This window comes from Sardina pilchardus, chromosome 24 (genome assembly GCF_963854185.1).
Source record: "Sardina pilchardus chromosome 24, fSarPil1.1, whole genome shotgun sequence".
Classification (NCBI taxonomy): Eukaryota; Metazoa; Chordata; class Actinopteri; order Clupeiformes; family Clupeidae; genus Sardina; species Sardina pilchardus.
In genome coordinates this window covers 23,829,498-23,853,404 of record NC_085017.1, presented here as the reverse complement: position 1 = coordinate 23,853,404, position 23,907 = coordinate 23,829,498, and the positions used below count along the sequence as shown (strand labels likewise).

Sequence of the window (23,907 nt, the reverse complement as noted above, 5' to 3'; positions counted from 1 at the left end):
TTTGTTATTTATTTATTTTCTTTCCTATTTAAGAGGGTTGGGGGGAACACGGTTCAAAGCCTCATTTTTTTATATATATTATTATTATTTGTCCTGAATTCATAATGACGGTTACTTCGGTTCATGGGCTATTTCTGGACCAAGATGCTGTGCTAAAATGTGGTGTTTAGTGCTGGTAATTATATGATGATGGAAATGTGGCCCTGTCACTCAAAGGAGAGAGAGAGAGAGAGAGAGAGAGAGAGAGAGAGAGAGAGAGAGACACACAGACAGACAGAGAGAGAGACAGAGAGAGAGAGAGACAGAGAGGCAGGCCAGCTCTTGCCTTTTTATTTATCAGGGCACTCCATCTCGGCTTGTAGTATCTGTAGCGAAAAAGGTAACAATGTCATCATAATTACATTTACGCCGTGCTGTCGTTGACTTTAAGGAGGTTTTTTGGCGGTCCAGCCTTATCAAGCAGCCAAGGCGAGAGACGGGTTTCACCAGTGTGCTGCAGATCACGCTGCCCTTTCTCAAGCCCCTGCCATTCCCCCCCTTTTGCTTTTTTCTGCAAAGATCCTCGTCAAAAGCACAAGCGTATCTGCCGTCCAATCTTAATGAAGGGGAAGCTGCTCTCTCCAGTCTGAAATGATAGGCTCAAATGGAGCCGCTCTCTGCTTTTCTACCCCTCCTGCTATTTTAAAGTTCTATACCCCCTGACGATGCAAATATACAGTGCTTCCACTGCCCCTCCCACACCCTCGCAGAAAAAGGCTTGGGGTGTGGTCTGAAACCAGGGAAATCGACCAAATATTGATTTGTTTTGGTGTTCAATCAAACATGCTGTGTTTTTTGATAGCAGTGGAGACATTTGTAGCATTGATTACAATATAGTCAATCGTTTATGACCCGCCATAAATACAATGTAATAAATAGTTTATGACTCTGGCATGTTAGTTTATTTGTTTGTTTCTGTAGTTCAGCTGTTATAGTGTAACAGTGCTAAGGACCCCAAGGTTATACCAGAGAAGGTTAAAGCGGAGCAATGAAGTAATGAAGGATCTTTGGTTATACTGTAGATTTGCTTCTCAAAGGGCACTCATATTGATACAACTGTAGAAATATACTGTAATAGTATCCAGTTTGAAATGGAGATGTAATGAATCTCTGTGTCCCCTACAGGAGTTTAAGTTCATGGGTCAGTGTCGGTCCCCGTCAGTGTCGCCCAGTCGCCGGGCTTCGTCCACTACAAGCCCCACAGAGGTGTCTCTGTTCGAGCAGTACCTGCCGGGAGGCAACCCCTTCGAGAGGCAGATCGACAACAAAGAGGAGGAGACCGAAGACGTGCTGGCCTCCAATGGGGTAAGAGATCAGAGCTTCGAGATGATCTAAGCAAGGTCTTTGGCAAAATGTCGCATCCTGTCCTGGGACCTCACATTTCATGCCTGAGGTTATGGCATAACGAGTCATTTCATGCCTGAGGTTATGGCATCACGAGTCACTTCATGCCTGTGATTATCAACATCGATGAACTACAGGTGTATTTTGAAGGCCATGCTCACAAATGTCACTGTTGTTATTGTTGTTGATTGATGGATCAAGTTAATTGAAAAAGGCACAAAGTTCTTAGGTTCTTGATTTAAACCAGTGCCTCCACGACTTACCGATGGAACTGACTGTAGGTGTTTAATTTTGAATTGATTTATCATTGATTAATGCGTCTATCTATAATTAACAGCGTCTCATAAAATCAAATTAGGTAGAACATTTTTACTGGATTTCACAGCAGGTTGATCTTTTCCATTGACCTGCAAATTTATTTTATATTTATTATATATTATATGTAATTTATTTTATTTAATTTGTTTTGTCTCATCTGTCATTTAAACTCAATTACACTCCACACCAGACACTCCCAACGAGCCATTCAGTAGTAGGTCACTATGCGCCACATATCACCGCCAGCATCACAGTTAATTATTACTGCCACAAGAATATATACGCTGGCAGTAATTAAGCCTGTGTTGATTAGTTTGCGTACGCTAAATGGTTTATAGTCGTCTCTCCCCGAGTCTCGGCGATGTCAGGGAGGATTTGTGGAGGGCGGCATGGCAACGGGGTGAGTAACGGCTGTGCCTGTGGTCAGAATCTTGATGTGTTTGACATTTCACATGAACTACTGCAGCATGGAGAGTAAACCGCGCAGCGCGATCCCATGGGGATAGGGGTGCTCCAACATGGAGACGCTCGAGAGGGAAGATGGAGCACCATCACCCTTACACACACACACACACACACCCGTCTGTGTGTAGGCTATATATCTTTGTGTCTATTGTTTCACTATGTTCATGTTTTGTAGGAAAACCAGTCATAAGTGACTTATGATCTGCTAAGGCTGTATTTCTTTGATTCAGAATCTGCTACTCTGCTATGTCGTCTCCTGTTGAATAGTGCAACTTATTGAAAGAGAGTGCTCAAAAATGATAATCTTCCAGCCAGTCAGCCTCCTCATAGGGCTGAACATTCCTACAGATAGCTGTGTGTTGAAGGAGTTGTGTGACAGAGACCCTCACTGGTCTTAGAGCTGTTTTGTTTAACCCTGATGGCCAAACAATTTTTGGTTTGGTTTGTATGTGTGAAGGACCTTAAAATGTGCGGTTTTCTGCCAGCATTGGCAGCATTTGCTATAAAAGTAATATCAGTGAAACTGATATTGGCATTAAAAGCAATTTGGTCAAACACTGAGATAAGTATACCTACTGCATATAATGCAACATCCATGTGTCTACATATTGCTTTGTACGGGAAAGATAGCTTAAATAAATAATGAAATTCAGCTCCACTCACATAATGAGTGGAGAAAAGAGGAAACAATTTTTATATTCCAACATTATTTTCCAGGGTCTCCAAAGCATACAGTAGACTTGATGGTTCTGTTAATATTCATTATGTTCATTATTTTCAGTGAAAGCGACTGACATCAATTTCCTTTCCCCCTGAAGGGCATTCCAATACACGCCGCAGTCTTCCTCCCTAACCCCTCCATTACGAACGCCCTTTGGGAGTGTGACTACAAAGCAGAGTTCACTCCGTGATGGAGTGGGGCGGTTCTGGTTCGGAAGCGGCCCCTCGTGTCTATTAATTGGAGCTTCTCTCGGTTATGTGCGCTTAGTGGTGCTTAGGACTCTTAATCACCCCTAAATGCCCCTGCGCTGAAAGGGTGAACACTAAGGGCGCGTTCAGACCGGACACTGTTATCGCAGGGGAGAGGCGTCCTTTTTTTGGTTGTTAATTTAACGGCAGTAAAGTGTTTTGCATGCTGCTTAATCGCGCCCGGGCGCCTCGCATTTTGTGCGTCTGCTGTGCGTCGCGTTTTTTGCCGAGGCGCCCTGAGCTTCAAATTGAATAAAGTGGAACTCCAACAACGACAAGCATAAAAGCATTCGATGTCATTTGCGTTTTTATTACAACAAAGTGGCCCCTCACGTTTTACAATCGGCAAACTTCCCCCCCGTCTGATCGTACGCTGTAACCCCACCACTGCAGATCGTCCCTCATTGTGCTAATGTCCCCTCTCCACTTCTACACTAGTTGTATTCTTTGTTATACTTCAATGGATTGAGTTAAATTCACAACCAGCGTTGAAAGTGCCTGACTGCACTGATGGTCTCTTTTCCACATTGCAATTGTTGATGTTTTTATGCAATCAGATAGTCATCCTCCTCCATGGATTACACTTTTTCGTCACAGCGGTGGTTTTATATGGTGCAGAAATTAGAATAATCTTGTCTGAGATCACTGCAAATCCGATGAGAAAGCAAAATTGGTTAAGGTGATGATGATGGATGAGTTAGTCTTAAGTCTTTTTGGTCCTTGGATTCTCTATAACTATGGTAAATATGGTTGTGTGTTGTTTATTTTTTGTTAACTCATCATAATGTTAGCACATAATCACATCTCCACGGGTTTGCTGTAGATCCCTGTATCCAGACCAGATTTCAGTTTAGAGATGAGAGGTGAAGTCAACTTTACTTTTAGAGTTAGAGTTTTATGCAAACAATTTTGGGTCATTTAATGTCAAATGTTTTGTGTTCAAATAGTTTTTTTGATATTAGATTGTATGATATATTAAGGCTGTTTCAAATGACTGCATCATTTTTTTATGCACTTCAAATGAAATGTCAAATGCATTATTTTAATGTTGATGTCATTTGTTTGCTTTATTGTTTCCTGATAGAAGAAGAAGTGGATACATTCATATACACATTAATACTGTATCCCTTCATTACTCTGATGAATCACTGTGCATTGTCCAGCGCTGCCTTTGCTTAATATGCCGTGTTTGTTATGTGTTTTCCTGCAGTATGAGTCAGACGAACTGGAGAAGAACGTGTACCAGGATTACGACAGTGACAGCGACGTTCCCGAGGAGCTCAAGCAGGACTACGTGGACGAGCAAACGGGCGACGTGCCCGTCAAAAGGTGAGGCGGGCCGTTTCGTGGCGTGGTGGCAAAAAAAAAAAAGTTGTCGGTGGGTGTCGAAGTGGAAAGGCCCCGGTGGCGCCCATAAGCCTGCCAACATCTTGTGTGTGTTTTCGGCATGAGCAGTAACGTGCATCCTCGGCCTCGTTCTGCGCCCACACACTCTTTCTCCCACCATCACGCTGTACATCTAGGCCACACTATTCAAGGTCGTTAAGTTCGCGGGGCACGAAACCGTACACTCCGAGCCAGTCGGTATCAGCATTAGCAATTTAATGAGACACCTTTCTGTTTCGATCAGTTTGCATCGGAGGCAGACGCATGGCGCATATACAAAATGGCATTAGTCGCTTATCTCTGGCAAAGAAATTAATTATGCGGTCGACAAACAGGGGGCTTATGCAAGACCTTGCGGATTATATTTAGAATGGTTCAAGAAGCTTCGTCCTCAGAAAAAAGGGCTCGCATAAAAGAGCTCCTTCATAAGTAAGGAATCATTAAAATGTCTCCCACAGGGAAATGGCTTGAGGTCGCTTTTCTCAAATTTGTATAAATTGTCTCAATTCTTTTCTTTTTGTTGTTTAATTGTCTGACAATGCCTGCGTATACTGTACAGTGTGCCGTGTTCCAAAATATGTTCTAATGAAGTTGCCTCATTACAATATAGGCAGCTGAGAATGTTAAGCACATTTTTGTCTCATTGTTTTTGTTTTGTTTGTTTGTTTGTTTTTTCATTTTGTCTTCATATTTAAAACCTTTAATGCGTAAATCGTCAAACCGTGGAGATGTCGCATTGTGATGTCATAATTGTTTGAGATGAACCAAATGCTGATGTGGGCCGATCTGAAGATTTATCTCTGCTACAGGCTCGTATTATGTGTTCTGGAAGACATTATGGGGGGAGGTGGGGGAAGCCGCACTTGTGCCATGTTTTTAAAAATGCTCTTTTTTCACATGTTCCCTCTCCCCCTAATGACTTTCGAGCATGCCTGCTGGTGGCTTCCGTCTGCAATGGCTTGCCCCTGGCTCATCCTCTTCCTAAGTGCTTCATTTGGGGAGCCGCATGATTCTTAATCACCCAGCATATAAATCAGTCACTTGTCGGAACACGCAAAAACCAACGCCGTTAAAAGGGGTCATTAAAGGCATCAGACAAACTGCACTGTGGCTAGTACGTACGTCCCTTGGGCGCGTTCAAAGTTAATGAAAAGTTTCCTTGTGATGTGCTGAACCGACAGGGGGGGGATGAGGGGGGAAAGAGCGGGGGGGAGCATAGAGGTCCGCAGTTGAAGCGTAGGACCTGACGCATCGCGGATTAATGAGATGAGTTTGTGAATGAAAGGGCTCTCACGCCCTGGCTCTGGGCAGGGCCAAGGGGGCCGCGGCTAATAACCCCAGTGCACCCTGGGATGACTCCACCTGTCCCTCTGCGCTCTCCGTGTCTCGTCGGCTTTTAATTCATTTACAGCACTACACCCCGCCACCTCCACACACACACACGCATACACACACACACACACACACACATACTCCCTCCCGTTTTATCACCTATTATTCCATAAGATTACTGCAATTCAAATCCAGCTTGTTGCTGCTCTCTTCCTTTGTCCGCCCTTAAAGAGTTCTGCATGTTTGTGTGCGTGCTTTACATCTGTGTGTGTGCGAATGTAAATGCAAGCATTGTTTTCCCCTCTTCTATCTCCCATTAGTGTTTCCAGGGAGACCTTGCGCAGCCGGAAGCGTTCAGACTACAACCTCAACAAAACAAACGCACCCATCCTGACCAACACCACCCTCAACGTCATACGGCTGGTCGGTAAGTAATATCACACACACACACACACACACACACACACATTGTAGCCCCCCTCCCCCACCTTAGTGCCTGTGCTCGTATAAATTAAGGTATCTCAGACAAGCAGCTGGCATATCATTCATCCTTCATAAAGAGAAATCATCGCTCGATCAGTCCAGAAGAAGCTAATTAGCGCTTTAGGATGGTGTGGGTGAGCTCCTGGTCCCACCTGTGTGACCTGTGGACCATTGCCTTCGTTAGCGCCCAATGATTCCTCCGTCATCGCTCACGTCCGACGTGTAATTGAAACGTCTGATGTGACGGCCTGGTTCGCTAGGCTGTGACCCATTAGCTTTAGAACCCTAATTTCCTTCCGAATGATTATATCTCGTTTTTTTCCCATAATGAAGCCAATTAACATTCTGTCCTTGTTCTCCAATTTCTCGTCGCATCTACACGAGTTTCCAACTCGACCACAGACCCTTTTTCCATTGTAATTTACCCATAGAGAAATTCACGCAGTGCTTTTTGAAGAGAGCGGACAGCATGCATGCTAAGCATTAGATTAGAAGAAGAGTTTTACTCTTTTAAAATGTTAGGGTTTTGACGGATTTCTGCGTGCCTTTTGAGCTTATTTCAAACCGATTCCGATTTCTTTTGCCTTTAATATATTGCTGATATGTCAGTGATGGGAGCAGAGAGAGAGAAATAAAGTCCCCTGGCACCCTCTCACCCTCACACTAATATCACAGATATTCCGACTACCTGTCAGCTCAGCTCTTGTCTTCAGACTCCCTCTTTTATTTTCTTACTCGAGCATTATCCATAGAGATTTGATTACAGAGCCAGTCTTCCTCGTGGCCCATACGAAAGCAGCGGGCAAAGAAATAAAAGCACCTGTCTCAGCATAAAAAAAAACCCAGCGAAGTGTATTGCGCTCCCACTCATTGCTGCTGATTCGATGTTAACTGCATTACTCTCGTGTATGCTTGTACTTATTCATTATTACTTTTTTGCGCAAATTCAATTGGCCCGCCCCAGGAGAGCGCATGGAAATGCACTGGTCAGTGTTTAAATAATGACAAATGTCCCCCCCTCGGGGGAGACCGTTCCATTCTAATCGACTTGCGAAAGTTACTCGCCCAAACGTTAGCGTCTTTTCTGACACAAGTGTGCAGTGGAAGCTGTTGGTGAGATGAGCATGTCATAAGCTTCTAACTTGCCATTCCGGTATCAAGTTGTGAGGCATTTTAATGGTTTCGTTTTCTAAAAGCTCGAGCTCCAAGTCGTTTGCTTTAGATGATTTGGTCTCTGAAGCGTTAAAATACTGTGTGTATTTATTTGTGTGTGCACATGATGAGATGAAAACGAGATGGTATAAATTAAAAAGTGTTTTGCGGTTTGTCGTCGTCAAGTCAACCTTGAAATGGCATCGCAATTAGGTTCTTACGATCGACTGGTCTGCTACTCCCGCATGGAGAAAGTGGATCAAGTAGTGTTTTGCTGATTAGATAATTGATCTGTTTGGTCGAGGTGGAATAATGGAGCGAAGCTTGATGCGCTGTTGTTTTTTCCCTTTGTTTCTTTCTCTCCCTCTCTCTCTCTTTCCCTCCCTCCCTCTCTCTCTCCCTCTCTCCCTCTTCTCTCTCTCTCTCTCTCTCTCTCTCTCTCTCTCTCCCTCTCTCTGCTCTCAGGAAAGTACATGCAGATGATGAGCATCCTGCAGCCCATAGCCTTTGACGTTATCCACTGCGTCTCACAGCTCTTTGACTACTACCTGTACGCCGTCTACACATTCTTTGGACGGAATGACATGGTAAATCGGCAGTGTGTGCCGCCCCTTCGCCCCTTTAAAACCCATTTGTTTTTGCTGCCACCATGCCAATGCGATGCCATTTTGCCATCCTGTGCCACTGTCGTTATTCAATGAACCATTTCTCACATCTGACAGAAAGGCGGAGTGACTTTGTTCCATGGAGATTTGTGTTCTCCTCAGTGGCTTGTATGGTGCCATAATCCCTCCATGCGTGTGAAAGTATTAACGTAATATGCTTACCGTTCCCCCCCCCCTATCTTTTCAGTTAAGTTCTGCAGGGCCAAAGCTGTCAGAACATGCAGAGCAAGTATGGAAGTTCAATAGTAAAAGCACCGAGCTCAAGCAAAATGTATGCAAAATGATTATTAACACGAATAACTTAGTGGATGTTCACAACGGCTTCTGGGCACATCGATAGTGAGTTCAGCTGTGAGTTGTTTTAGTCACCAAATGTTCAACCCCCTTGTCCTCATCTCTGCTTGCCATTCAATCTGTTATGTAGGTATACAGTATATAGGTATACAGGTATACATATAGGTATATATAGGTATACAGTTGATGTTGTATATCTTACTGTTGGGCCTAGAGCCTGTAATAAAGTTTATATATAGTATGCTGTAGGTGTTGGTACACAACGCATCTGATGCATACACTGAATGTCTAACGTGGCATGAAATGTCGCCCCCTTGCCATGCCATGGCTTAAAAAGGAGCTTCAGTAGGGTGCCAGGCTGCAGGGTAAAACCCTCTACCCAGAGAAGCTGCCATGCACACACTGATAAAGGGATGTTATGTCCTATTCGAGATGCTCAGGCTATCCTTAGACCTGACTGATCAATTGTAACCTTTCTTAAGCACGCACATACACACATGATACGATATGAATGCCCCTGTTTCTAGTATGGCAATTTGATAAGCTTTGTACAGTATGTCATACTTCTTCTAAAACCAACAATCTCTAAGCAAACATGCGCACATAAACACACAGACATACACTCATATGGACAAAAACGCCCCAGTCTCTAGTGTTTGACAGGTTTGACAAGCCATTCATCCTCCTGTTTTTTTTGCTCTCATATAGCTAACACCCCCTCCCCACACACACACCATCACATCCCTGCAGCTCAGCAAACACTGACAAACTTCCCTACCCAGCTCAGCTAATGAATGCACACACACCTCCTCAGGTATTCAAGGGGACAAGCATCAGCGAAACCGACTCGTTCAGGCATCAGGCTCAATCTGCGAGCCATCTGCTCCAGGTCACACGCACGCGTCCCACTCGTGAATCTGCGACAAAAGCCTGTTTTGAAAATTGATAGGAATGCGTGTCGTTATCTTAACTAGGCATATGTGCTCACAAATCACACACACACACACACACACACACACACACACACACACACACACACACACACACACACACAGTAACAGACACACTCCTAGCCTGCTATACACATGAGCCCTATACAGTAGCTAACGCTTCCTAAAGAATGACCACTCTCACGAGTAATGAACAGCATCAGAATTCTAAAGGGTAATATTCCATTATACATCGCCATGATATTGACTCCAGCAGCCGCATGCGCCTAAGATGCATTAGTTTTCCGCATTCAAACTCCCCCCCCCCCCCCCCCCCCCAAGTTAATAACTCCTTTCAAGCGATGAATGGATACAAAATAGAAAGGGTGGCGTGCCATGACAGGGGAAGAAGGGCTGAGAGGAGAGGGAGGCCTTATCCGAGATTTTACAAATGCTCTCCCGACGACAGCAAGTAACTACAGCCCCCTTGCCTCCGCGTGATGGAAGGCCTTACTCTCTCTCGTCCGCCGACTAATACGCAACGAGCTAGTTAGGTGGGCTCGGGAGCGAGGAGCCGAGTGGGTGGGCTGGGTGGGGTGGGTGGGGTGGGGGGGGAAATGTGGCTGTCATGGTAATGGATGGGCCTGTTATGGGGAAAGCTTGCCAAAAGCCGAGGGAACATTAGCCGGCGATCCGGCCGTTATTGTCCCGCCGGCCGACAGCCGTCTGTCACGCACGCGGGGAGGGAGAGCCGGCGGAGAGCAATGGTGTTTGCGCAGTGAACGAAAGCTACTCTGTCTTTTCTATTCGGGCTCCTCGCTGCGAGCAGCAGTCGTTTACTCTCTCTCACATACGCATACACACACACATACGCGCACAACACACACACACACACACACACACACACACACACACACACACACACACACACACACACACACACACACACACACAGGGTTGCTCAGTTAGTGACTCACCAGCCTCCTTATCTCCTTCTCTCCTCTTTTCTTGGGTGTTTTTTCGTACCTCTCTCTATTGTTGCTCTCCCCTGTTTAGTGCACAAGCAGAGACAGACACACACACACACACACACACACACACATCCACACACACACACACACACACACACACACACACACACACACACACACACACACACACACACACACACACACACACACACACACACACACACACACACCCACATACACACACACACACACACACACATCCACATACACACACACACACACACACACACACACACACACACGACACACACACACACACACACACACACACACACAAAGAGAGAACCTCCAAACCCACACTCTTAAAAGATTTAGAGTGCAAAAGGCTTCCGTGTTCTCTCAGCCAAAAGAGACACTCTGTCAGTCGGCTTTGACCTTCATGCTGTGTTTTTTCGGCTTTCAGCGTTCTCAGCAGTTGTCTGGGTCCTCCTGTGCCGTCTGCTTATGTCACCAGCGCTGTCACATCTGTTGTTCGTGATATCTGTGCATTGTGCGTTGTCATTCTGCGTTGCCTTTTGCCTCTCCCCCACTCCCCCTTCTCTTTCGTTTGTGTTTTTATTTTCTTTCTCTTCTGTTTACATTCTCCCACCGCCATCGCTTGTCAAAAAGCCTGTCACTAGCCAGTCTGCGCCCGCGCCAGGCAAAGAGCAGGGCGCTGCCAGGCAGGCCCCCCCGGTTTACTGGGTAAGGCTGCATGGGTGTACGTGTGATTATTGTGTCCTTGTGTGTGCCATCCCTTCAGGCCAACGCCCGCTAGTCAGGTGACGCCAACAACATATAGAACTTATAGAACGTATAGGATAGATTGTTTTTAACAGGGCAAAGCCCACTGGTGGCATCTGATGCGAGTGGATGCCAACGTTAAGGAAATTGTTCCGTCTCTCGACCGTCAAATCCATACAGTAGATGCGAATGTCGCTGCCAGTGGGCGTTGGCCTTTACGGTCATCCTAACATGTCCCTGGCATCATGAAGAGTTGCTGCATCTCCTCTACACTCCTCCTTTAGCGTGTCCTGCATTGATGTTGTGCATGTCTGTGCCTTGTTTGTATTGAATTGCCTTACCCCTAAATGTCTATGGATATTTAAACATGTTTAAGCCTTATGTACAGTAGTATTAATGCAAAAGTACACAATATATACGCTTTATGTGAAAAGCTACAAATATTTTGTTGGCTGGGTGGTCCTCAAGGTAAGGAGAGGGGACTGACTAGAAATAGCCCAAGTTGAAATAGGATACTCCACACATCATCCAGCTGACACTGCAGAACAGATGCTTCACAACTCTTAGGATGGCAGGCTATTAAAACGAAGAAACCCGACTGGAGCACACTGATTAAACTTAGCACAAGCACACAAAAAAGTCTTTACTTAGCACAAGCACACAAAAAAGAGACAGACTGTTGAGATAGCACAAGTCCACCACAGGGTTGCAGTTAATCACACAGGTGATGGACCACAGGCTGAGGGGCCGGCGTGTGCTTGTTGTGCAGTGTGAAATATCAAAAACTGTCAGAGATTGTACAGAGATTTAGCAGAAGGTTAAAAATTAAAGTAGAAAGGGATTACATGAACCGAATTCAGGAGTGGAAGGGCCAGGACAGAGTTTGGGACCAGATTACCCCATGGCCCATGGCCCTGACAGTTTTGGAGGGATCTTACATCTATCTGCCTCCCTTGGCCGAGAGAGATCCAGGTTATTTCCCTTTTTAAGCGTGTAGGTCATTCTTTCTCACTGAAGCAATTTTTTGAAGAGGGAAACACTGGTCAGCCTGACCCGTTGGCACCAAAAAAACCCCCCTTTTTTTTTTCTCCATCACATCTCCGTGCTCTCAACCTCTGTTTGCATGTCCACACCATGCTTGGCATTCCATGTCCATATTAGAATGAGCTTGTCAGGCCTCTTGTAACTGCCGGAATGCAAGCGAGGGGGGGGGGGGGATGCACTAATATCCACAGCCATTTATATCACTCGTCAAAAGAGGAGCGGAGAGGCTGTAGGCGTCGTTAACGCAGGTGAATCACATTAAAGCCTCCGCGCCTTGACACTTTGTGAAGCCTGGCTGTGCTGAAGCAAGACAGCTCAGCAATCACTTCAGCGGAGTTGGGCTTTTTTAAAATCTTTTATTTGAGTTTTTTTCTGTGTTATTGCTCGATTTGTCGTGCCCTCTTATTTTCCACGTCTGGCGAGTGTGATCCGGCGGCTTAGATTTTCTTAAGTGCTCTAATAGCTGGTATAATTCCACCTCAAGCGTACCCCTGCAAATGTGACAGTGCTTAATAGCAGTTTGCTGCTCTGGGGAGCTTGTTATTGAACCTAATTGATGCCAGCAGCACGTCACTGTCCACGGCCCAAAACACTGTTGTGTTATTGCACTCAGTAGTAGTAGTAGTAATAGTGCTTGTTGTAGTAGCGATATTATTAGTGCTAACAGTTGATCGTAGTAGTAGGCTACTATTAGTAGTAGGCTGCTATTAGTAGTAGTATCCTCATTCCTCTAAACTTCTAGTGTCCATAATTACACAGTAGCGGGCTAGCAGCCCATATAAGCTCCCCATACTGCACAGCCAGTTGGAAATGTCGAATCGAAGAAAAACAGCTGGAGTTAGATTTTCCTCATGCTGTGTGTGTTTGTGTCTGTTTGTTTAATATGCGTGTGTGGAGTCCTCGAAGATTGGTTTTTGGATTGTAAACAGTTGTAAGTGTGTGTGCGTGTGTGCGTGTGTGCGTGTGTGCGTGCGTGCGTGTGTGTTTTTGTGTGTGTGTGTGTCTTTGATATCTGGCTCGCTGGGGTGTGAAATATTGCTGTTTCCCTCCCTGCAGTATGAATCATCGGGCCTGGGACTGATCAGCAGCCGCCTGAGGACCACGCTGAACCGCATCCAGGAGAGCCTCATCGACATGGTGAGTCTCAGACACACCCCCACCACCACCTCCACCACCACCCCCACCCCCACCACCACCTCCACCACCACCACCTCCACCACCACCACCACCAACACCACCACCTCCACCACCACCACCACCACCACCACCACCACCCTTCCCTGATCCTCTCAGCCCGTCTTCTCTGGCTGCCTTTTCTGTCTGTTTCCCTCCATATCTCTCTCTCACTCTCTCTCTCCCTCTGTCTCTCTCTCTCTCTCCCTCTGTCTCTCTCTCTCTCTTTCTCTCTCAATTCAATTAAATTCTCTCTCTCTTTTTCTCTCTCTCTCTCTCTCTCATTTCTCACACAACCAACTCTTTTGACAACGAGAGCCGTGGCAGTGTCTGTGTCTGTGTGGGTCTCCGTCTCTGTCTCACTTTGTCTAGTATGCTCCCTCCATCTCCCTCTCCTTCACTCCATCTCTCATTATCTGCCACTCTCTCTCTCTCTCTCTTTGTCGGAGCGTCTCTCCCTCTCGCTTTTGTTTTTCCGTCGCTCCTGTTCCCTCTCGCCATATCCGTGCGTCTTTCTCTTTCTCTCTCTCTCTGCCTCCCCCTCGGTCTCTATCTCGCTGATTTCTTTCTTTCTTTCTTTTTTTTTCTGTTGCTTGTGCTCTGTTCTGGGAAAATGGTCGTCCTCACCACCACCACCACCACAACCCATCATTCTCATCAGAGGTCATCATCACCCTGTCTGCCCCCCTCCCACATAAATACACACACACACACACACACACACACACACACACACACACACACACACACACACACACACACACACACACACACACACACACACACACACACACACACACACACACACACACACACACACACACACACACACACACACACACACACACACACACACACACACACACACACACACACACACACACACACACACACACACACACACACACACACACACACACACACTCACCTCCCACCCAGCCCAGTACAGAGCAGCACAGACAGGTGACTTAATTGGCCAGAGCAGCCTTAAATGGAGCCGTCGGGTCTTAAATAAATGATGTGTGCTCTCCGCAGTGTCGCCCATTAGGGCACCCGGGGGCGGTGACCTGGCTGACACCGCACCTACACACACACACACACACACACACACACACACACACACACACACACACACACACACGCATACCCCGTACAGACACAGACAGAAACACAGACACACATTATTTTTCTCTCTGCATACACACATACACACAGTCTTTCACTCTCTCTGTCTCTTCTCTCTCTCACACACACACACACACACACACACACACGCTCACCCTCTATGTTCACCTGCACACACTTGCACACATAGACATCCATTGACTCTGTCTATCTCTCGGCCTAGCTACAATACCTGTCTGTCTCATCTACACAGTACACACCACATGCAGGTAAGTGCATGTAGACATACACACACACACACACACACACACACACACAGCACACAGCATCCATTAGTGCACAGACAAAAACGGCAGAGCTCTTCCCATCCTCTCCTCTTCTCAAATAGCTAAAGCCAGGGCTATATGGACCAGATGGGCAAAATGGAGTCTGACCCTCAGCTTCCAGCCCGAGCTGGGTTGGCTGCCTGCTTTTTTTTTGGGGAGGGGAGTAGTTGGAGCGTAGCCACGCTACGGTGAAGAGGAGCGGGTTTTTACTGAAATTCTTTCTGTTATCTCTCTGGGGCTGGTGGGGCTGGATAGTAGCTAGGTGGTGATAAAGGAGGGACGAATGGGTATTTCATCAAAGTGCTCTCTCTGTTCTCCAGCCTCACTTTTCCCTTTTTTTTCTCTTTCAGTCCTCCTTTCTTTCTCTGTCTCTCTCAAGTTCGCTTCCTTTTTTTCTTCCACTCCTCTTTCTTTCTTTCTTTGTTTCTTTCTTTCTTCCTCTCCCTCTTTCTGTCGGACTCTCTACTCTCCACCTTTACCTTTTCTATACAGTGCTGATGATGAGGCTTTTTAAAGTTTGTTTTTTTAACTCTTGCCTTCATTTAGTTCACCCGAGCATCTTAGTGTTTCATCATCAAGACCTCCTCATATATCCGTTAACGGAAATGGGTGTGGATATGGGCACGATCGGGGTCAGATCAGGTGTGTTAGGCTGAGATCTGGGCCACAGCCGTGCCAGGGTCAACCTGTTGACTGTATTATATGTCCTCTCTGCGCTCACCGCTCCGCTCCGCTCGCTCATGTAAAGGGTCTGACAGCTACTTGATAAGTCCGCCACCACGCAGCTGTGATTTAACAGGTGCCCGAGATTCCTTCCGCACAGATGGCTGAGGCGTGGGTGTGTGTGTGTGTGTGTGCGTCTCGTCCATTACGCCTCCGGTGCCTCCGGTGACCTCCGGCGAGAGTGGGTGGTCACAGGCGTGCAGGCCAGGATGTCTGTCGAGGGGGGCCGTCCATCCAGTCTGTCTCGGCCTGTCAACGCGCATCAGCAGAGATGGATGAGAATGTTTCAGGAGTGGCCAGTGTTTTGTAATGAGTCAGCAGGCGCGCGTGTGTTTCCTCTGACTGGGTGAATGATTTGTGGGGATAAAAGGAGAGGGGGTGTGACCTAGACAATCTTGGGACGGTGGGGGGATTGTCAGGGCAGTGGGGAGTCTGTCTGATGAAATAATGCAACATTTGCAGCTTTTTGGGTTGTGTTGCTAAGCAGGAAAACAAAAGGGGGTGGCGGGGGGGGGGGTTGACTGAGAAACATTCTCGCTCTTTCATCATCGCAACGGCCAAAAAGAGGTGAGGAAACTTCATCCCAAGCGGCCATCTTTTTTTTTTTGACCATCTCCTCCTTTGGATGGAGTTTAGGAAACCATCCACTCGGTCGTCGGCTACATGAGAGAACTAGAGCAAGAGTCCACTGGGCTCCAGCCAGATATAAGATCAAATGGATCTTATAGTGGATCTTTGCTGTTCAGCGCTTGCCATTGGGGGGCACCACTGGAATAAGAAAGATTGCACAAAAAATATCTGAATGACAGTGAATGAATGAGAGACCCACATCACAGCAACAGAGGAAAATGTCCCACCTCGTTAAATGCACCCCATGACTCCGTGTGCTTTTTGCTGTCCGACTAATGGGATCATAAATCAGACAAGAAAAGATTGACGGCAGGCTTGAGAGCTGTAAGAGGACGTGCTGGTCTACGATCACAGCACAGAGCAGAGGAAGGGCATACTGTATGTCTGGTCTGCAGAGCCAGAAGAAATGGAGAGAGAGAGAGGGAGAAAGAGAAGGGAATTGAATGAGAGAGTTGTAGTGACTGGGGAAAGGACAGGAGGGAAAGAATCGGAAGAGGAATATGAAGCAAGCAGGTGACGAGAGCAGACGCGGCGGAGAGGAAAGCCATCACGACATACTGTAAAAAATGGAGAGCGAACGAGAGTGAGAGAGAGTATGTCAGGGCCGTGCTGATGGAGAGAGAAGCGATAGATGATGGAGGAGATCACCGTTTATAGCAGTTTGTGGTCAAACTGCAGACATGTGAATTAAAAAAAACTGTTGACATTTTTATCTCCAGCACAGCGGGGTCCGGCCACTGTTGGCTTCGCTTTCCTCTTCCCCACCGAGGACTGTGGCTTATATCGGGATAACTGCTATTGGCTGGAGCGTTGGAAGGAGAGAAGTCGTTCCCCCCCAAAGTTATTTTTGTGAAATGCACTGTAATTAATCATTTATTTCCTTGGATACCCCAGGCCCTCTGCTCAATGTTCTCCTTGTTCTCGTAAATGGTCGCTCTTTGTATCTCTGTCTCTATTTTTAAAATCTAGGGTGATAATCATATTATCCTTTTAAGTGCACACTGCGCGTTCAATGCAGAGTATTAGTCAGATCTGGGAGATGAATTGTTCATGAATTAAAAATTAACATGGGGCTGATGTTTTTTTCCCCCTCTTTGAGCAGCCCCCCCCCCCCCCCCCCCCCCACACACACACACACACACACACACTCCCCCATAATGTACTTGACATATTTTAAAAGTTAGTCCTTCGAAGCATGTAGAAAAAAATGCACTATTTTTACACCCGAGGGTGCAGCCTGGCATGGCGGGGGGACCTTTTCTTGTGAGACGCTCCAGAGCTTAATTACTTGCCACACTTGCCTAAGTGGAGAGGTGAGGCCCCATGCGGAGCCGTCCCCAATCCCCTGCCTTCCCTCCCCGTCGACCTTCTTTTGTTCCCCCCCCCCCCCCCCTCCCCGTAAGCTGATTGACTCGTAACGTCGTAGAATGGAAGGGAAGCGATGAATGAACCCGGGGGGGGGGGGGAGCGTTAGTCATCTCTCAGGTGTCACGTGGCGGCAGGAGGCAGTGTTCATCTCGTATACGCCATCGCCCATGCCCGCCTGCCTGCCAACCCGCCCACCCGCCTGGGATTTTGTGCCTGCCAGACAGCCACCTGCACCCAGATATGAGAAAAAGAACTTATTACTGTCAGCCGTGCCCCGCATCTAGCTTTTGGCTTTATTACACGTTTTAGTTTATTTCTGCTGACATCCTGGCCGGAGGGAAGAGACTCTCTGATTTGCCCGAGTTGCCGGAGTTCACAGGCTGCTGTGGAAGACAGAAAGGCACTCTGAATAATTAACTATTGTGTTCGTAACCCTAAACCTTATTTGCCAATTGCTTTTGCTGAAGTTTCTCCATGCTGTTTCCCTGCTACGGCCATGCAGAGAATTATCAGTGTTTAGAATCTGGTATTTGTTTAGCCTCTCGCTGAGTGACTTAATCTGAAGTCAAACTGTTATCCTGATGAGGCACTTTTAAATGGTGTGTGTGTGTGCTGGTGTTAGTGGATCTTTGTGTCAGCAAGAGAGACTAAGTGTGTTGAAACTGGATGTGTTGAAAACTGAAAATGGAGCGGGGGGTGGGGGGTTGGTAGTTGGGGGTCCCAGACACACAGATGTAGTGATGCAACAGTTCATTTGTTGCTTGGTTTGCTGCTGAGAATGCTTTTGTCGGTCCATGCAGAGGCAAGAAGGAGAACACTGTCAATCACTTCTGATTTGATCACAGTCTGATCTAAGCAAAAAACACTTGTTTTTCTCTCATTCAGTTTTTATTGCCAAGAACATAATCAAATACATCAAATAACATGTTCTAGCAAAACCACTTTTTGTCGCTCTGTAAACTAGTACCTCTGCAGATCACTCAAAACGTGACACAATGGCGGGATCTAGCATTAACCCAGAATGTGTACAAGTCGTTACAAGTCGATTACTAAATGTCGTGTAAGCCACTGGGACCAGAGACCCTCTCCACAGTGTCACTGAAGTGTAATGATTTTGTCATCAAATCGATTACTACAACAATAGATCTGTGTGTGTGTGTGTGTGTGTGTGAGAGAGATCCTTCCTTCTGCATTACAAAAGTCAGGTACTAATTCAAATCTAGAAAGATGCAACTGGTCAGTATCTTAACACGGATTCCGCACTGTTCACCACACTGTGGTGACAGTCTGATCTCTCTCTCTCTCTCTTTGGCGGATGGATACTGGAAGTCAACTGTGAAATTGCTGTGTTGAAGGTTTGGCGGGCGTGATAAACAGGCCATCATCCATCGCTTGCCCAGCGGAGCAAACCGTGGCCAAGCGCTGGGTTCCTTTGCCAAACTCGAAGCCCAGTTTGATTGCAAATGCAAGTCGACTCTGGATCGAATCAGATGGGTAAATGTTTCATCTCTAGGGGAACACCTACAGGTTCGTGAGAATTCTTAGGAGATGAACCAAGGGGTAAAAGAGAGGCCCGAGAAGCTTTTTGGGTTGTGGGCAGATCAGTGAACCACCAGGATTCAGACTGGTCATTGATGTTTTTTCCTGTCCGCTGAGCATAGTCAGGAGGCCTGTGCCCACGAGCCTGGCTGGGCATGCAGCCTGGGAGCCATGTGTGTTGGCGGTTAACCTCAAGCATGTGGTTGGGTTACAGTCTGCCACATTATGCCTTTGGCACTGCGATCCTCACAAGCTGGGAGAGATGGAGAATCGGGGCTCTCCTTTTTTCTGTTTCTGTCTCTCTCACACAGTCTCTGTATGTCTCTCGCTCTTTCACTTTCTCTGTGTTCTCTCCATCTCACTCTGTCATCCTACCTCTCGCCTCTTTTTGCTTCTCTCTTTTTCTCTCTCTGATGTTCTTTCTGTCTCTCTACCCCCCCTCTCTTGTTTGTCTCTCTTATTGAGTATGTGGCCCACCGGGATATGTAACCAGAGGAGCTCGCCTCTCAATCAGCCGTTTTAAATGTTTAAATAATGCCAACCTGCGGGGGGGCTGTCTTTGAACATTTGGACTGCAGCGCGATCTAATCCGACACAGATTCAATTTGTGCCACGTCCATCTTGATGGATAACGTTTCAAAACAGCTGTGTGGGAGAGCTTGCCGTATGGATGGCAGCATCCGTGTGTTTGCACGCTCTAAAAATAACTCGGCTAATATGCATTCACGGAGAGAGACGAGAGACGGGGGAGAGTGACGCACGGGGTCCCAGAGATGCACGGTCCGCGAGTTTTGACAGTTTGTCTTGCGTGTCCTGGGAACGAGCTGGCGGATAGTCTGGCTATCCAGACGTACGGTCGCTGCGACTTGTGTGTCCCGTCGAGAGCCAGCGCTCGCATTAGCACAAATGCTTTGATTGACCGACTTTTGTGACGCGAAAGGGGGAGAGGCTGGCTAAACACCTCTGGCTGTGGACAAGTGCTGTTTGGTTTTGGCTGATAGCAATCTCTTTTTTGATATGGCTTTGAGAATAAAGACTTCAATTTTGGGGCGAGAAGTACTGTGTAGGCGATCTAACAACTCATGAAAGGACTTTGTATGTTCAGGCATGATATGAGCCTAACCTTTTATTCCTTTCAAGATTGTGTGTGTGTGTGTGTGTGTGTGTGTGTGTGTGTGTGTGACAGAGAGAGATGAGAGAAAGCTCCCGGCGATTTTTACATGGATTGTGTTGAGATGATTGGTCAGATAGTGTGTCTGCCTTTTTGTGGGTGTTTGAGTGAAATCTCTCCAGGCGATGCAACACAGATTTTATTGAGATGATTGGTCCGATTTGGGGAGGGATGGGCAGCCTATGAAGAAGCTGTGATTTGGATCCTGGTGTCACACAAATGCAAAATGAAGACTCTAATTATTTTCGACATAAGCGTAATGAGAAGCGATTTCAGAGTATTAGCAGAAGACGAGGAAGCTAGAGCTTAGGGATGACTGATGGTAATTGAACCGGCTGTCACGTCCACTCTTCTTCGCTATGAAATCAGCAATCTGGAGGAAGCGAGAGACCCTAACTCTCGGTGGTTTGAAGACAGAAGCCTTGCTGTAGCTCAACTGTTACAACAGTGTGTGTTGACAATGCCAAGCGCATGAATATGATGTCCTGGGAGTACACTCATCAGTCAAATGGATGTTATAGTTAATATATAATACCATACCTGTACTCTAAGTATACTTCATAAAAAGCATCTGCAAATTTCATTAATAGAAATGTATGCTAAACAACATCTAGGGCAGTTGCAGTGGATTCGACATTAAATAAAAGCTTTAGCAAAACAAAAGCATGAGCAGTGCTTGGCAGCGGCAGCGTTTTCTTTCGAATTGAAGCCATGCTTTGCTCATTTGTGTGCATGTTTTTGATGTGTGGTCAGACTGATTAATCTGAAGAGGCAGGGCGGTAAATTTATCCTGGGTCAACGGCACGCAAGGTTCCCAAGATTATTTTTGAGTCATGTCCACTTTGCACTGTGCATTTCAGTGCATCAGACCTTTCGAAATGTTCTGTTGAGCCCATTGACTCGTGGGATCAACCCCAATCATGCCACTCCAGAGGACATTGGAAGCTTACTGAAGCGAGTGGCACCCTTTTACTAATGCCAAGACAGGGCCCTCCAGAAAGATCTGTTTGTACTCCTGCTCCTTTCGTTTTTAGACCACGTTTTCGGTTTTACATCTCATTTTCTGTTTTATATTATTTTGTTTTTGTTCCTGCTCTGTCAATAAATGGAAAGAAAGCTGGCTATTGTGCCTCAGAGTGACATCAGGGTCCAACACATGAGATCCTCAGGTGTTTGCCCAAAGGGCAACTCCCTTTACACTCCCCAGTGCCCTTGACTGACATGTTGCTTAATCACTCACGTATGAGCCCTTACTGGCCCTCAGAGAAACAGACCTCGACTCCAGTCCAGCCCAACCCAGAATAGACATAAGGCATGACTAAACGAACACAGTTTACTGCCAGCGCTTTTCCATAACGCTCAGTGATGGGATAAGCGTTACTTAACGGTTCCTGGAGCAGACGTTTGTCCAGGCGATGCCGGAGTGTACTTTTGGAAAGAACTACGAATTGGAGCGCAGCCGCAACCAGGAGGCAACATGTGTGAATAAATTCTGTTCACAATGTGTTTGGATCTTAACCATGACACGAAAATAACAGAGTGCTGCCGCACATATGAGAACATTTGGTCTTGAACAGAGACAGAATAAAACATCCCTGAAGGGGTCTTCATTTGGATTGTTGAGGTGGGGAGAGGCAATAAACTTCAATATTGCAAAGCGATAGAGATGAGATGGGCCCCAACGGCATACAGTGGGTCTCAAGTGTCTTGTCATCAAAATGGCGTCTCATCCTTCACATTAGAAGGATTGCAGGCCTTATCTATGATCTCATTAGGCTCCATTTTCTTAGCCGCAGAAGAACACGAGGTCCTTGGTTTACTTCGCGGACGCTTTGATCGTTTGTGGGCTGACGGACAGTGTTTGTGTGTGTTGGCGTTAACCTCAAACTCCTCGCCTCTTTGCACTCTGCTCGGAAAGCCGAGTCCTTTATCTCCGTGTCCTTTCCTTTTTCCCTTGGTGGTGGGCGCTGAGATAAGCGCTGTTTCTGTGAGCGAACTCCGAGCTTAATTTCTGGTCATTAAGCAGAGATGGATAAGCTCCTGTCCTTTGATGCTGGTGTTCAGAACATTAGGTGCAGACTCTCTCATACTGTATGTCTGACGAATGAAGGAGAAGGTCTTGCATCTTCAAAAGATATGACTTCCATTTATTTTTTTGTTATTGTGAATATTTTTTCCATGGTTACGGTGAAAATGTTGTGTAAAGGCAGAGCCAGGTGGTTTAGTGTTAGTCCCCTTTTAATAGATTTATTATTACTAGTGGATGAAGGCCCGATTGTCAACAGACCATTTGTTTCCCTGCAGCAGCCTGATATAAAAATAGCAATGCTGACCTTCTCGAGCCCCCTGTTTCCAGTTGTATTTCAAGCTGCAGACATATGGTTTCAGTGACTCGATGTAAACGCTTTATAGGACTTATTCAAAGGTTTCTGGCCATCCGCCTCCCCCTGACCAATCAACACTTGGCTTCCGCGACTTGCCCCCGTTTGATCTCCTGTGCTCCCAGAGATCCTTTCGAAACGCAATCACTCAAGGCCATGTATTTTTAATTACGAGGTCAAAAACGGCTGTCGCAACAATTAGAGTAATGAGACTCCTCGTCTCCGGTGTGGGCGACGGTGCCACCTGCACTTTAGCTGGGTTTCAGTTAACGAAGCAATTAGTAGGCCAGTGGGTTGGGGGCCCCGGGCTTAACAATGCTGATGGCCCAGACAAACGCCGTGGGAGCCGCTCGGCGGGATCTGGTGCCCTGGCTCATCCCGGCCTCGGTGGTGGTGGTGGTGGGAGCAGGTCCGCGGCAACTACACAAGCCTACACAAAGAAAGCGAGTTAATTCGTGTGACAATGTACCAGCACGCTGTCCCAATAATGTTCAAAGAACAGACTGTGTCAGAGGAGAGCGAGGAGGACATGGAGTAAAATGGTTCTTTTGTGTGAAGAGCAGGGTAGAGAGGGCTGTTTGGCCAAAAAAAATAAATAAAAAAGATGGGGGGGGGGGGGATTTAAATTGTGGAAGGGGGATAGAACGGCTAGAATGGGATAATTGGGAGAGAAATTAATGGAAACATTAGGAAGCTGGCTCCATGGACAGGCACTGGGAAGATGTCAGAAGTTGGACTTAATGCAAGCAAATGGGCTGAGGAAATGGCTGGGGAGAATTTGGCCCGAGCTGCCGGAGTTCCAGTCCAACGCCTGGCTCGTGATGGCATGTCAGGAAACAGCAGTGTGTCTCAGCTGGTTGGCCAGAAGGCTTTTTCTGGGCTCAAGTTCCCCGTGGAGACAGGCTATTATTGTGTGTGAAGGCACCTCATGTTAGAAAATAGGTCAAATGCTGATGGTTATCAACTTCATGTTCCCAGGTTGTATTCCCGTAGCACATTTTCTATCATGTCTAAAAGGAAAGACGCATGGATAATTTGTTGACTTAACTTGATTAGTGACATCTTTTTATAGGACGGTTCGCTGGAATTTGCTTCATAAGCCTTTATCACTCATTGACTTAGCATATTTGATGGTGTTAACACCATTATGTTTTAGCTGACTTGGCTTGGTATATTGATGGAGACACTTTGACTCTGATGAGTGCTTTGTAAGTGGTGTCAATGCATAGGGGACTAATAATGAAGTAGTGAGAGATTAATGATTTGCATAAGCTTCCTTAAACATTGGCATATGCTT

General features: G+C 46.5%; 1 protein-coding gene across 2 annotated transcripts in view; it reads left to right on the top strand.

The window, feature by feature from the left end:
* vps50 (VPS50 EARP/GARPII complex subunit) overlaps positions 1–23,907 on the top strand; it is a 135,694-nt gene that overhangs the window by 73,961 nt on the left and 37,826 nt on the right. Inside the window, exons 18-23 of one of the 2 annotated variants that reach the window (XM_062529422.1) lie at positions 1,165–1,344; positions 4,346–4,464; positions 6,174–6,280; positions 7,954–8,075; positions 11,017–11,091; positions 13,231–13,311. In XM_062529422.1, coding sequence (XP_062385406.1) covers positions 1,165–1,344; positions 4,346–4,464; positions 6,174–6,280; positions 7,954–8,075; positions 11,017–11,091; positions 13,231–13,311 — 684 coding nt within the window. The remainder of the gene's footprint in view (positions 1–1,164; positions 1,345–4,345; positions 4,465–6,173; positions 6,281–7,953; positions 8,076–11,016; positions 11,092–13,230; positions 13,312–23,907) is intronic. The other variant, XM_062529423.1, reaches the window with a different exon arrangement.